The sequence below is a fragment of the Myotis yumanensis genome, unplaced genomic scaffold (genome assembly GCF_028538775.1).
Source record: "Myotis yumanensis isolate MYYU_CA2020_CCGP unplaced genomic scaffold, mMyoYum1.0.hap1 SCAF_9, whole genome shotgun sequence".
Lineage (NCBI taxonomy): Eukaryota > Metazoa > Chordata > Mammalia > Chiroptera > Vespertilionidae > Myotis > Myotis yumanensis.
The window spans coordinates 43,201,537-43,215,672 of record NW_027223760.1 but is presented as its reverse complement, the minus strand read 5'-3'; the positions used below and the strand labels follow the sequence as shown (position 1 = coordinate 43,215,672).

The following is a 14,136-nucleotide window of genomic DNA, read 5'->3' as shown; positions in this document are numbered from 1 at the left end:
TTTGAACTGGTGGAACCTTCTTACTGATCAGTGTGCTAATAAATGATTTAAATAAAACCTGTGAAATGCAGTAATTTTATATTTGTGTGAGAAAATTTTTTTACCTTCTTTTAATTATTCCTTATCACCCAGAAAATTCCATTTCCAGGGATCTGTTTAAGTGCTCAATGTTTACTGGACTTCTTGCCTCCAGAACTGAGAAAAGATACATTTTTATTATTGTAAGTGGCTAAGTGTGTGGTAATTAGTTGCAGCAGCCACAGAAAACAAATACAGAAATAGAGAGAAATCGAATCATTTCCCTCATCTCTGTACTCTTGTATCTCTTTGAATATAAGACATCTTTATGATTACTGTTAGAATTCTGTAGCCATCAGCCTTTTACATTAGGAACTGTCTCCACTCCTTCTATTTTAAAACAGTAACCTTCTATTTTAAGCATAATGGCATTATGTAAACTGAAAATGCTTGTACATAAACAGAAAGCTTGACTTCTGCTCTTGGCTATGCTCCTTACTAGCTGGGTATCTCTGGGTAAATTATTTACCCAATCTGAGTTTCATGTGCATGATGGGAATAATATGAACTCTTCTTCCTAAATCACATAATTGTTATAGGTATTTAAATACATATGAAAAATAGCAGATAAATAATGTAAATGCAAGATTCTTTAATGCTTAACAATTAAGCATGCTCTCCCTAGCTATGCCAAAGTTTTTTTTTTATTAAATCTTTATTGTTCAGATTACATTTGTTCCTCTTTTTTTTCCCCCCCATAACTCCCCTCCTCCCAGTTCCCACCCCACCCTCCGCCCTCACTCCCCACCCACTGTCCTCATCCATAGGTGAACGATTTTTGTCCAGTCTCCTCCCGCATCTCTCATTCCCCTTTCCCCCCCAAGAATAGTCAGTCCATTCCCTTTCTATGTCCCTGATTCATTATAATCACCAGTTCATTCTGTACATCAGATTATTTATTCACTTGATTCTTAGATTCACTTGTTGATAGATGCATGTTTGTTGTTCACAATTTGTATCTTTACCTTTTTCTTCTTCCTCTTCTTAAAGGATATCTTTCAGCCTTTCGTATAATACTGGTTTAGTGGTGATGAACTCCTTTAGCTTTTCCTTATCTGTGAAGCTCTTTATCTGATCTTCAATTCTGAATGATAGCTTTGCTGGATAAAGTAATCTTGGTTGTAGGTTCTTGGTATTCAGCACTTTGAATATTTCTTGCCATTCCCTTCTGGCCTGCAAAGTTTCTGTTGAGAAATCAGCTGACAGTCGTATGGGTATTCCCTTGTAGGTAATTGAGTCTCTTTCTCTTGCAGCTTTTAAGATTCTCTCTTTGTCTTTTGCTCTTGGCATTTTAATTATGATGTGTCTTGGTGTGGTCCTCTTTGGATTCCTTTTGTTTGGGGTTCTCTGCGCTTCTTGGACCTGTAAGTCCATTTCTTTCACCAGGTGGGGGAAGTTTTCTGCCATTATTTCTTCAAATAGGTTTTCAATATCTTGCTGTCTCTCATCTTCTGGCACCCCTATAATTCTGATATTAGTGTGCTTGAAGCTGTCCCAGAGGCTCCTTACACTATCTTCACACTTTCGGACTCTTTTTTCATTTTGCTTTTCCGGTTGGGTGTTTTTTGCTTCTTCGCATTTCAAATCTTTGGCTTGATTCTTGCGCTCCTCTGGTCTGCTATTGGGTATAATATTCTTTATTTCAGTCTGTGTATGCTTAATTTCTAGTTGTTTCTTTATCATAGCATCGAGGGTCTCATTAGTTTTCGTGAGGCTCTCCTCAAGTTTATTGCAAGCCTTCAAAATTGTGTTTTTTAGCTCTATATCCTCCATTTCTGTCATGTTTTTTTGTCTCCGCATTTTTTATGCTTTCTTGGTGCACCCCCTTGTGGTCTTTGTGCGCAGTCTTGTTCTAGTTAAGCCTTGATTGTTGTAGTTAATATTAGAGGGATTTGACCACCAGGCTTACTGGCTGTGAGAATCAGTTGTGGGAAAACGTCTGTCCTCCGGGGAGGTGCTAATCTAGCCTTTGCCTGAGGCAATCCAGCAAATGGCTCTGAGCAGGGCTTGGGCGGGGCGGGATCAACAGGGCGGGCGGAGGGAGCAGTTATGGCTGCTCTCAGTCCGTCCCCAGGGGCTCTGCCTCTCTGTCCCAGCAACCGCTGCAAACCTCGGAGGGACCGTAGCCAGACAGTCCCGCTTCTCCCGTTTGAGTCTGGGTCCCTAGAGACTCACCCGGATCTGGAGCTCAGAGTCTGAGACTCCCTCCTGATTGAAAACGACAACCGCGCCCTCAGCCACCAGCCCGCTTTGCGCGCGCACCTCCTCACCTTTAAATTTTCCACACTGTGCCTCCTCTGAGCCTCGGTATGCTGTTGTCTTTCCTTCTAGTTGAAGAGTACCTCCTCAGCCAGCCTTCCTGTGGTTCTGGGTGATGTCCGTTCTGTCTTTTAGTTGTATTTTTGAAGTGGTTGTTTGCGGCAGCAGTCTCCGGTGTTTACCTATGTCGCCATCTTGGTCCGTTCTCTATACCAAAGTTTTGATGAGCAGTTTTGCACATAAATCACTGACCACATCAAACATTTCCTCCCCTTAAATTAGATGCTAGAAGTGAGATTTTGGGTTCAAAAGTTTGAACACTTTAAAGTTCTGGATTCATATAGGCAAACTTCTCTCCAGAAAGCCTGTACCACTTTTCTCTCTCATTGGAAGCACACAAATGCTCATTTTATTATAGTTACATTAAGAGAGTTTTGAAAAAAAGTATTTTAAATGTTGTACCAACTTGATGAACATTATTACTTGTATTTCTTTGACAAGGTTTAACATTTTTTTTGTATATTCCTTAACCATTTGTATTGTTCTTTAATGAATTGCTTGTGTTCTTTGACTATATTCCCAAATAGTATTTGTCCTTTTCCTTACTGACTTTTAGGAACCCAGTATTCTTAAGCCAATGAACCTTTGTTTTGTGTTATTCCTTCACCAGTTTGTTGTTTACCATTACTTCAGTTTATGACTTTTATATTCAGTAATTGTATGTAATCAAATTCAGTGAACTTCTCATTTTATCTTACGTATATGCAGAAATTGAAGCAGGGGAAACAGGAACCCAGGTGGTCTGTCCTTACCATATCACCACTAGCTCTTTTCTCTATATCATCCTCTCTCTTCTTATTGTTGTTAATAATGATAATAATTCTACCATTAATCATATGCTAACTCAGTGCAGCCTAACATGCCTGACATTTTACAAGCATTATCTCAGTTAATTTCTACAATAACCATACAAGATAGCAAATATTATTATTCTAACTTCACTAATGAGAAAAATGAATGCTTTGAGAAGTCAGTAACTTGCCCAATATCATATAAGTTGTATGTGGAGGAATGGGCTGTGAATCTCAGAACTCATTTCTAAACTGGTGTTCTTGCTATGTGGACAGACATACACAACCAATGTAACTCCCTGCCTCCCACACCTGATTTCCCGAGTGGTGGTGTGACTTGATTTATTTTCTCTCCTGTCATTGATACAGTAAAGGAGGCAAACAGGGTGGATGAAGCAGAATAACAACATCCTAGCTATTGAATTGAATTAATAGGATATTGAACTGAAAATATTTTGGGGAGGACTTAGAACTTCTCTCATTCTTCAGATGCTCCAATGGCATTTTGTCCCTGTTCCTCTAAGCTCAGGCATCTCACGTGTGTAATGTTCTCTGACCAGTGGAGGGCACTGTGAAAATTTCAAAGCAACCAAAGGCCAGAGACAAGTGGATTGGTCTTAATATGGCAATTATAAATGTTTATTTTATAGTCTGTGATTGATGGCAGCCTGCTGTGGCCTGGGAGAGCTACTTGAAAACCTGGTAGTCTTTTACTAGCATTGGGATAATTAACTGTTACACCTCTGTTAAATTTTTAACAGAGTGAGAATTAGGTCAGTGGGAGTGGTTCTCTTATTTCTTTCTTTGAAAAACTTGGAGCAGTCACAGCATTCAATTTCCTAGTGTTATTTTGCTCTAATATGCCTATCTCAATTATCTAGAGCTCTCAAAACCTGCTAAAGAAATAGGGAAATATGCTGTAGCCTCTTTGGGGTGGGTGAGACTAAAAGATCAGTGGACACAACTTGAGAGCATTGACTATCCGGTCCCTCATCACCGCCTTAGTGCCTAATTAGTGTCTGGCATGATGCATTTTTTATTAAAAAAAACACATACATAAAAAAACAACTACTTGGTATGGCTTGAGTGGGGGAAGAAGGAGAGTCAACCAGGGAGTAAAGTTTGGAATCAGGCTTGTAGGTTTGGGGGTGATGGAGAAAGCACAGTTGTCCCTTTGAAAGTGGCTCTAACAAAGGCTTGTTTTTGTAATTGTTTGCAGAAAGATTACCACTTTGAATATACGGAATGTGATAGCAGTGGCTCCAGGTGGAGAGTTGCCATTCCGAATTCTGCAGTGGACTGCTCTGGCCTGCCTGACCCAGTGAGAGGCAAAGAATGCAGTATGTTTCCCTTTTTGACCTTTTGTTTTCCTGATTAAACCATTCCTCCTTCATATCAGCCTATATCAGTTAATTGTAATGACTATGAGACCTTTGGAAAAAAAGAACATGTAGCATTAATGTCTAGCAGAGCAAAATCGTCCTTTTTTTAAACACAGGCAATAGTAAAGGATATTAATTAATTTATTTTTTTAAAAATCTGGTATACTGTCTTTTAAAAATGTTTATTAATGTACAGTTGAAATACCATACTATATTAGTTTCAGGTGTACAACATAGTGATTCTACATTTATATACCTTATGATGTCATCACCACAATATGTCTGATAACTGTCACCATACAAAGTTGTTATGATATTATTGACTGTTTCCTGTGCTGTCCATTATATCCCTGGAGCTTATGTATTTTATAACTGGAAGTTTGTTTTTCTTATTACCCTTCACATTTTCCACTCATCCTCCACCCCCTTCCCTCTGGCAATCATCATTTTGTTCTCTGTATCTATGAATCTGTTTCTGTTTTGTTTTTTGTTATTGTTGTTTTTTTAGATTCCACATATAAGTGAAATCATATGATGTTTGTCTTTCTCTGTTTGACTTATTTGTTGGCAAGAATGTGGAGAAATGTTGTACTGTTTTGTGTACTTGAAATTCTGGAGGGCAGAATGGCAGAATTTCTCTTTAATAGATGTCTGTTTTTAAATTTCTAAAAAGTTTTAAAATTTTTGGTAAATTACACATGATGTAAAATTTACCACCTTAACCATTTTTAAGTGTACAGTCCAGAGGCATTAAGTACATTTACCAACATCCATCCACAGAACTCTTATCATCAACATCCATCCACAGAACTCTTTCGTCTAGCAATGGATTTCTTGTTTGTAGCCATAGAAATAATGTAATTTTCTTTTTTAATGTAACCTACAGAGAGATTGTAGAATTGATGACTGTCATATTCAATAGCTTGTCTTTTAGCAATTAAGCAAGTTTGAAGTGCAACATTACGAATTAACAGAGAAATATGTTGTTAACATTTATTTTTACTTATAAACTCTACTTTCTTAATCCTTTAATTTGGCGAGTCACAAGTTCCTGCAGTGAAGTAGTCTAGGGATAGACTGGAGTAAGACAAAAGAAGTTATTTTGCTTTCCTACAGCTTTCCAAATGGAATTCCTAAAAGCTTAGTTCTTCTGCTCCCAAATGAAAGAGCAGATAAGCAAATGATTAAATGACAGTGAATCCCTTCTGTTCATAGAAAATGTGTCTCTGTTCCTGGGTGGTGGGTTTACTGAAATAAGGGAGATGGGAAGATGCAATAGTCGTATGGGGGAAATCAGGGAAGAAAACCATTATTTCTTGATGAATGATATTAAATGAATACAGAGAGGAACCCCTATCCAGGTAAAGAGTTCAGTCCAGCAAGACTTTTAAGAGTATAGTGGGATCAGTATAGAAGAAGATGATACAAGACTGAGATGTATGCAGCCACTGTAGAGAGAGGATCAGCTCTGTGAGGAAGGATTGCGAATAACACCTATGGTGTTAGCTCATTGTAAAATTGCTTCAGTCACCTTCCTAGAAAACTTGTATAACATTAATCTATGTTTACTTTTTACTTGTTGAGCTAATTCCTTGGTTCCCATGTAAACAGCCCCTTTGAGGTGACACCTAGCTATTACGAATACTACTCCATATCTAGGTGATGTGCTGGTGCTGACATGAAATGGGTCATGGTGGAGGATTTTACACCACGGAAATTGGCAAACACTACAAATCAGGGACCTCCATTCCCTTGGGAGCTGGTTATTAAACATTTACCAGTACACCACTGATTAAATTTATTGCCCAAGTGTTAAAAAATCTGTTACAGAATTGATGTCTGAATAGTCATCATTTCTATTTGAATGTTGCCAAGGACATTCTTTGCTCATTATTTACTATAATCTCTCACAGTTAATTATGAATCTGACAGTCCAGCAATAATTTTTCTAAAAACTCTAATAATCAAGTCACTATTAGTTATTACTTTAAAAATGATACAGCTTACTTTAAAAATTAAACCCTAACAATGACAGTACTTATGTGACAGATGGGACATTTTTTATCTTGGCATTTTGTCTGAAATCTAATTTGCAGGTATTTCTGCATATACACTTATATCACTCTGGAAGGTGTGGCCTCTGATAAGTGACTTTTTCTTTGAGTAGTAAAGACAAGTTATTTTAAAACTCACAAGAAACTTAATAGATCTAAGTAACTTAGAAGCCATCTAATTCATAACATTAAATGCGGCACTTACCACATTACTAGTCATTAAAGTACTACTGGAAGGCAGTTATGGTAATAACTGAACATTTCTTCAGTGGCTTAGATTTCTATTGCTAATAATAGCTACCATTCTCATATAATGATAATGAGCTAAACATTGTGCCTAGAGCTTTTTAACATAATCCTATTGTATCCCCACTACCATCCTCTCAGGTAGCTACTATCAATGTTTCCATTTAACTGATGAGAAAACTCAGAGTTAAAGTGGTGAAGCGAGGTATCACAGGTCATTCAGCTGGACTGTGACAGATCTCTTAAGACATGTCTGATTCTAGGGCCTGTCTCTTACCCACTGAGTTCATCACCACATGAAGATGATAGTCTGGAGGAGCTTCTAGGGTCCCACGGAGGGGGATATACAGCTTTGTCGGTGGACATCTTCAAGGGAAGACATTAGAAACTCTTGTGTTTCAAGAATAAACGAGGGTAAAAGTGTTGTGGTTCAGGAATGGCATCCTACGTGCAAGCCATACCTGAGAGATGCTGCTAGGAAGACCTCGGATGGTGGTTGATGCCCCCCTATGCTAGACTCGGCAGTGATGCCATGATGATTGGCCCAGCATTTGGGCCATATAAGAAAAAACAAAAAAGTGGAATGTGGCAACTTTAAGTGAAAAATATTTAGGGCAGTGGCTGTGTCTCTCCAGATTCTAATGTCTCTCAATGAAGTCAAACTCAGAATTAGGCCTTAGTTGAAATTGTTACAGATTCTTCAAAATATAATTGGGTAGGAGCAATAGAGAAGGCCTTTCCTCAGGAAAGGCAGCATAGGACTTTAGCAATCTAATTTTTTTTCCCTCCAGAAATTTTGTGGATAACTTATATTGTATCTTTATTTTTTTAAAATTCACATAGAATTTGGCAGAAGACTTCTCTGAGTGAAGTTAATGAGAAGTCAGGTATCAGTTTTTGTTGTGCTAGAACCCTGGGGTGTATGTGATCTTGGAGCTTAGGGATCAGGATATGGGGAAGAGAGACCTCTGGTTATTAACGGACACTGATCCCCATTGTCCTCCTGTCCCCTTTGCTGTGCAGAGCTCTTCTGTCTCAGAGACAGTGCTGCTCTGGGCAAGCCACTAGGATGACTGCATCTCTCTTTCTCTGTGTTGCTACTGGCTTAGCTACAGGGAACTTTGCCGCTTTGTCCAAGCCCTGATCCTCTGTCTTGTTTCTGTGGGCATCACCCACCATTTGAAGTCTTGGCATCTCTCAGGCAGAGCTTGCAAGTAGCGTGCCATTCCTGAACTACCTCACACCTTGTCTTTTTCCAGAACAAGGTGATATAACCCCTGTACCCATTCCACCCCTTCTCCACTCTTGGGTCACTTCCCTCTTGCATAAGAGTTTCTGAAATCTTCCCTTGACATTCTTAGATCATCAAAAACGATAGTCATTCTGGAATTCTCTCTCTCTGCCTCACCTCTTTCTGTCTCCCCACACACTGGATAAAAGGACTTTTTGTTTCAAACCAAACCTTAGAAATAAAAGCCTGGCTACTAGGAGTAGGGAGAGAATTCCTTTTCCTATTTCCTTGTGTATTTTCAGACAAGTCTAGAACACTGAGGGGGAAATAAACATAAGACATCTCTTCCTTTTGGGAGTGAATATCTTCTATTGCTACTCCTTCCAATATTTCTCAGTCCATGACTTCACCTTAACACATTATTTTCTAATTGGGGATGTGTATTTAAAGTATCTGTATTTCTATGTTAGCATTGAACCCGTCATAGTTTGTGGACATTGTTTATTCTTGTATTTCAGTATTTATATACATTTCTAATATTTGCTTTTCTTGGGTCAAAAAATGCTGTGCTCAGATTAGAAAAATAAAGCTTTGAATAAAAAATGAACTTTTTTCATTGTCTTAACCCACATCCAATGGGTCTTAAGGAGTAAGAGTAAATGATGACAGTTTGAGCCAACAGCTTTTGGTTTCAGTTTGGAATTGAAAGAGGAAGAATTATCATGGAAAGATAATTGGTTTTAGCTTTCTGGATGGGATATTTAAAAATCCAATTCTTGGGATCATAGGTCTTTCAAATGGAGGCTTTTCCCCAGGAGTCAACACATAGTTTGTCTCATTTGTGTTAGGAGTTGTTATTGGTACCGTAGCAGGTGCAGTTGGGCAACTTGAGCTCATTGGCACCGAATGGCAATTGAATGTCATGATCTACCTCTGTTCTATGGAATATTCATACCACACAAAAAAACGTGTGCCAGGGTTTTCTGTTCTGAAATACTAGTAAGTTGGAAAATAGTGAATGATCTATCTCCTTCATGGAGGGATGTAATGCACATTTTCAAATTAAGATCTCTGAGAAACCTAATACACATTTACTGTGTGTTAACTGCATTGTGTTTTATCCAGAGTTTCCCATGTGTATTTTTTTATAGGACTCTTTTATTTGACGTGTAGTTGGTGCCCTTTAGCTAATTTTTGCAGGATGTTTTTGGAAAATACATATCTAGCTAATTTAGTAAACTTTCACCTGTTGTTACTTATACTATGATTTAACTCTTTTCATACATTTTCTCTGCTCTACAAGGTTCAGTTGCAGCATCATTGCATGGTGTCCAGTTGAAGACCTCCCACGGTTGGTGGTCAAGTGTGGTATACACCTGGGTTTAAACCCCAGATCTGCAGCTGACTTGTACATCTTGGGAAAATTATTTAGTCTATAGCTACTTATTGAGCTTTAATTTATTCGCTGAACAAACATTTCTTGAGTATTCCTATATTCTTGATGACAGGAACCCAAAAATAAGTAGGAAAAAAAAAGATTCCTGTCTTCCAGAATCTTTCATTCAAATGAGGAAGCAGATGGGTAAATACATTATTTATAGTATAGGGGCAAAGTGCATGATAGATATAAATACCTGGGGTGATCTTACTCAGGAGGGAGGGATGACCTCTTCTCAGAAGGAGTCAAGAGGGCCTCACAGTAAAGCTGGTGTAAGTTTGAAGTTCAGGCTGAATAACCATGGAAAATTGGCTGTGCCCTGGCAGGTTCATGTGAAAAATTGTGTCGTGATTTAGAGTTGAGGCCGGGGTTAAATGTCATACTTAATGGGTCATCCATGTTAATTTTCTGAGCATCTCTGAGGTGAGCCCTGAAGGGAGAAGTTCTTTAACCGTGAAGCCCAGTGGTATTTGAAGCATAGGAAACCTGGGAAGAGGTGCAGATTAGGGTCAGCACTGGGTTTTCCTGGGTGCTCTCTGAGATCTGCATGGCTCACTCTCAGAGAGGCTGTGAGAGGGAATAGAGATCCTGGAAAATCTCATAGGCCTTATGTGTCACACCAAGGATTTGACCTGGAGACAGCCATTCACAGGTGTTTGATGGCCCAAATTAGGCCTGGAATCATAACTATATCTATATATATAAAAGCCTAAGAGACCGGCCCACTGGCTAACCGGCCAACCGGCTGGTAGCTATGATGCACACTGACCATCAAGGGGCAGACGCTCAATGAAGGAGCTGCTGAGTGACAGCAACTTTGCAGAGTGCTCTCTCGCACTCTGGGACCCCTCGGGGGATGTTGGACTGCTGGTTTTGGCCCGATTCCTACAGGCCAGGCCAAGGGATCCCACTGGTGCACAAATCCATGCACCGGACCTCTAGTAATAATTTAACTTCATCTATATATATATATAAAAGGCTAATAGGCTAAGTGTCTGACCATCGGGTAATGACATCACGTAGCAATGCCCAGCTTCCTCTCCCTAGTGACTAGCCTCCTTGCAGTTTCTTCAGCCGCCGGGGAACATGACTTGCTTCATAGCCAGGTGCAAACATTTCACACTTTAACCAAATGTCTGTGAAGCATTTTCCCATGCCTCATCTCATTTGATCCTCACAGAAGTCCTGGAGTAGGTAGATAGGAGACTTGGTAGAATCCTATTTTCTTTTCATTAGCCAGAAAATGGAGATTTAGAAAGCTTAGAAACTTGACCTGACTGAAAAGAAGTAAGAAATGGTGGACCTTGAAAATGACTTCAGGCTTTCTCCCTGTGCAGAATATAGTCAAACACTGCTGCAGTTAAATATTTTACCTTCTGTTCTCCCTGCATGACCTACAATAATAATCTGCTCCATGTTGATATTTATTGCTGTGTTGCTGACAATTACCTGAAAGAGAAGTTGGGCTGGGAAAAGTTTAGCTAAGTTAAGCAAGGTCTAATTAAGCAAGTTTATTTTATATATATAAAAGGCTAAATTGAGTCGCACATGTGTGATACATATAAAACTCTTGCTGGCGCCAATCGCATGAGTGTGTTTTGATCTGTCATTGTCGATCATGAATTTGGTTGATGCTTCTATTATAGAGAAAGGGCGAATAGCGATATTAAAATATTTCTTCTAATTAATTTTCTTTCAGTGTGCACGAATTTGTGCACTGGGCCACTAGTAGTAATGATAATAATGAAAAATTATGATAGCCAATCTTTACTTGCTTCATGCAAGACATGATTGCAAATGCTTTACCTGTGTTTTCTCCAGTTCATTTAGTCATTGCAACACTCTGGTGAATAGGTGCCTGTATTACCTCACACAGATAGGTCAATAGCAGAACTGGGAGTTGAAACCAGGCAGTCTAACTCCCTGGGTCCATCTTCTTAACCCCATGGTGTTCTGCCTCTTTGGAATGCACTGCAGTGTATGCTCAACAAGTGTTAGTTCCCTTCTTGAGGTATCCATGCTCCCCCAACCTTTACCTCTTGACAGAAATGCCATGCAAACTAATATCCAAAATAGGTAAGTGGATTTTTAAAAAGATGGCATTTAAATATCAGATATATGGCTTTGTAGCTCATTTTAATTGATTAATGATCTGTTTGTAGATTTAATTTTTTTCTAATTTATATTTAAATAAATTTTTTAAATTACAGTTGACATCCAATATTATATTAGTTTCTGGTGTACAGCACAGTGGTTAGACATTTATGTAACTTACGAAGTGAATCCCCAGAAGGTCTTGCACTCACCTGTGCAATTATCTTATTATTGACTGTATTCCCTAAGCTGTACTTTATGTCCCTGTGACTATTTTGTACCTGTCAATTTGTACTTCTTAAACCCTTCACATTTTCATCCAGATCCCCACCCCCCCTCTCATCTCATAACCATCATTTTGTTCTGTGTCTATGAGTTTGTTTCTGTTTTGTATGTTTGTTTGTTTGTTTATTTATTTATTTATTTATTTATTTAATATTCCACATATAAGTAAAATCATATGGTATTTGTCATTCTCTGTCTGACTTATTTCACTTAGCATAACATGCTTTAGGTCCATTTATATTGTCATAAATTGTATGATTTCATGCTTATAATGGCTGACTCATATTCCATCATCTATCTATCTATCTATCTATCTATATATATCTCACATCTTCTTTATCTGTTTGTCTTTTGATTAGGGCCTTTAATCCATGTACATTTAAAGTAATTATTGATAGGTATGTAGTTATTGGCATCTTATTAATTGTTTGCTGATTGTTTTTGTAGTTCTGTGTTTTTTCTTATTCTCTTGCTCTCTCCTCTTGTTGTATGTTGGTGGCTTTCTGTAGTGTTGTGTTTGGATTTCTTTTTGTTCTCTCTTGTAGAGCATTGGTTTGTGGTTACTATGTCCTTCATATATACCAAGCTTTGTTCTTAGCAGTCTACTTTAAATTGATGGCCACTTAAAAATTACTACCATTTTTACTCACCCTTCCTTGTTTGTATTTTATCATTATTTTTTTACTTCTTTTGCTTGTGTATGTTTGTGTGTATCTCTTAATTTACTATTGTAATTACACATGATCTCCCTACTTTTGCCTTTTAGCCTTTGTACTAGTTTTAGTGTAGGTTGATCCACTGCTTTTATAATGTATTTGTCTTTGACATTGATAATTTTTTTCTTTGCAATATTTCCATATTCATATCTTTGACATTTTTTTTCTTAAAAAAAAATCTCCAACATTTCTTATAATATAGATTTAGTGGTGATACAATCCTTCAGCTTTTTTTTTTTAATCAGGGCAATTTTATTCTTAATTGTGTACATGTTTCTGAAAAGTAAGAGATTAACATTCATAATTTAGGGCACATTTGTAGTTATATCATCATAAACAATGAGAAGTTTAGCTTTTTTATTTCTGTGCCTAGAAAATTGTGGGTGCTTGATACATATAGTATGCTTTCATTATTTAACATGTATTAGCAGATATTGATTTTTTAAAAACTATAGACAGTTTTAATTTAAAATCGAATTGTGTTTTATTCTTTCCAAGAGGAGAGGAGCTATAATCCTCTCATGACTTCTAAGAAAGCTCCAAACACTGGGATATTTGTTGATTGAATATCTTTGGTGTCATCAAATTAGAGACTGACTTTAGTGTTTCTTTTCTGTAGGTGAAACACAGAGATCTAATGAGATTTGTAAAAATTCATTCTATATGTAAAAGGACAGAAACACTTTGTCCTCAGTAGGTCTAATTTGGAATATGAATGCATCACATTCCAGGTATGGAGAGTGTTGAAGTTAAATTTGCTCAGCAACACACAAGTAGTGGGTCAAAGGCAAGGACAAAAGAGATTGTTAAGAGAACAGCTCAAAATCAGGCTTTATATTAGTGCAGTGTTTGATGGGAGCTATGCTTGAGTGAGCTCCTCTGAAAACAAGCATTTTATAAGGAGTTTAGAGAACTCAGCCCTGAAAATTGCAGAATCAAGGACAGAGAGACTACCAGGAAGTAGAGGGTGATTGACACTTCCTAAGAGGAAGAGTTCAGGAGGATAAGAATCAATGTTAGGACATAAATTAGAAGTTGAGAAAACTGATTTCACAGATGTGTTGTTTTGCCCCCATTGGTAACCTCATCAAATACTCTGACCAGTTTCCTTCCCTTGACCTTCACTGTTGTAATATTTTTTTTCTATAAACCTTTTGTCATTCATGCCCCATGAACTGGAATTGGTCTCATCTCATTATATTTATTTAGTGGTTAAGTAGGTAGATGAGTGTGGGTTTTAGCTCTCATTCTTCACTTTTTCAAAATTATCGTGTTTTTCTTTTTTGGTAAGTTTCCAAATGTATTCTAAAAGGAGAATCTACCTAAATGTGAGGCGCTGCTGCTTCGCTCTCTGCTGGGAAATTTGTTTTCTTTATGGGATAATTTGAAGGTTTTATTTTGTTCTTGTTTCTACAATATCCCGATTAAAGGATTAAAAAGCCCTTTGCTGTAGTTGAGTCAGTAATACCACCCTGAGCACAGAGACACACACTCAGGGGACA

General features: G+C 37.9%; 1 protein-coding gene across 2 annotated transcripts in view; it reads left to right on the top strand.

Moving 5' to 3' along the window:
* ELAPOR2 (endosome-lysosome associated apoptosis and autophagy regulator family member 2) overlaps positions 1 to 14,136 on the top strand; it is a 128,124-nt gene that overhangs the window by 62,371 nt on the left and 51,617 nt on the right. For both annotated transcript variants that reach the window (XM_070424162.1, XM_070424161.1), the window contains exon 2: positions 4,408 to 4,528. In XM_070424162.1, coding sequence (XP_070280263.1) covers positions 4,408 to 4,528 — 121 coding nt within the window. The remainder of the gene's footprint in view (positions 1 to 4,407; positions 4,529 to 14,136) is intronic.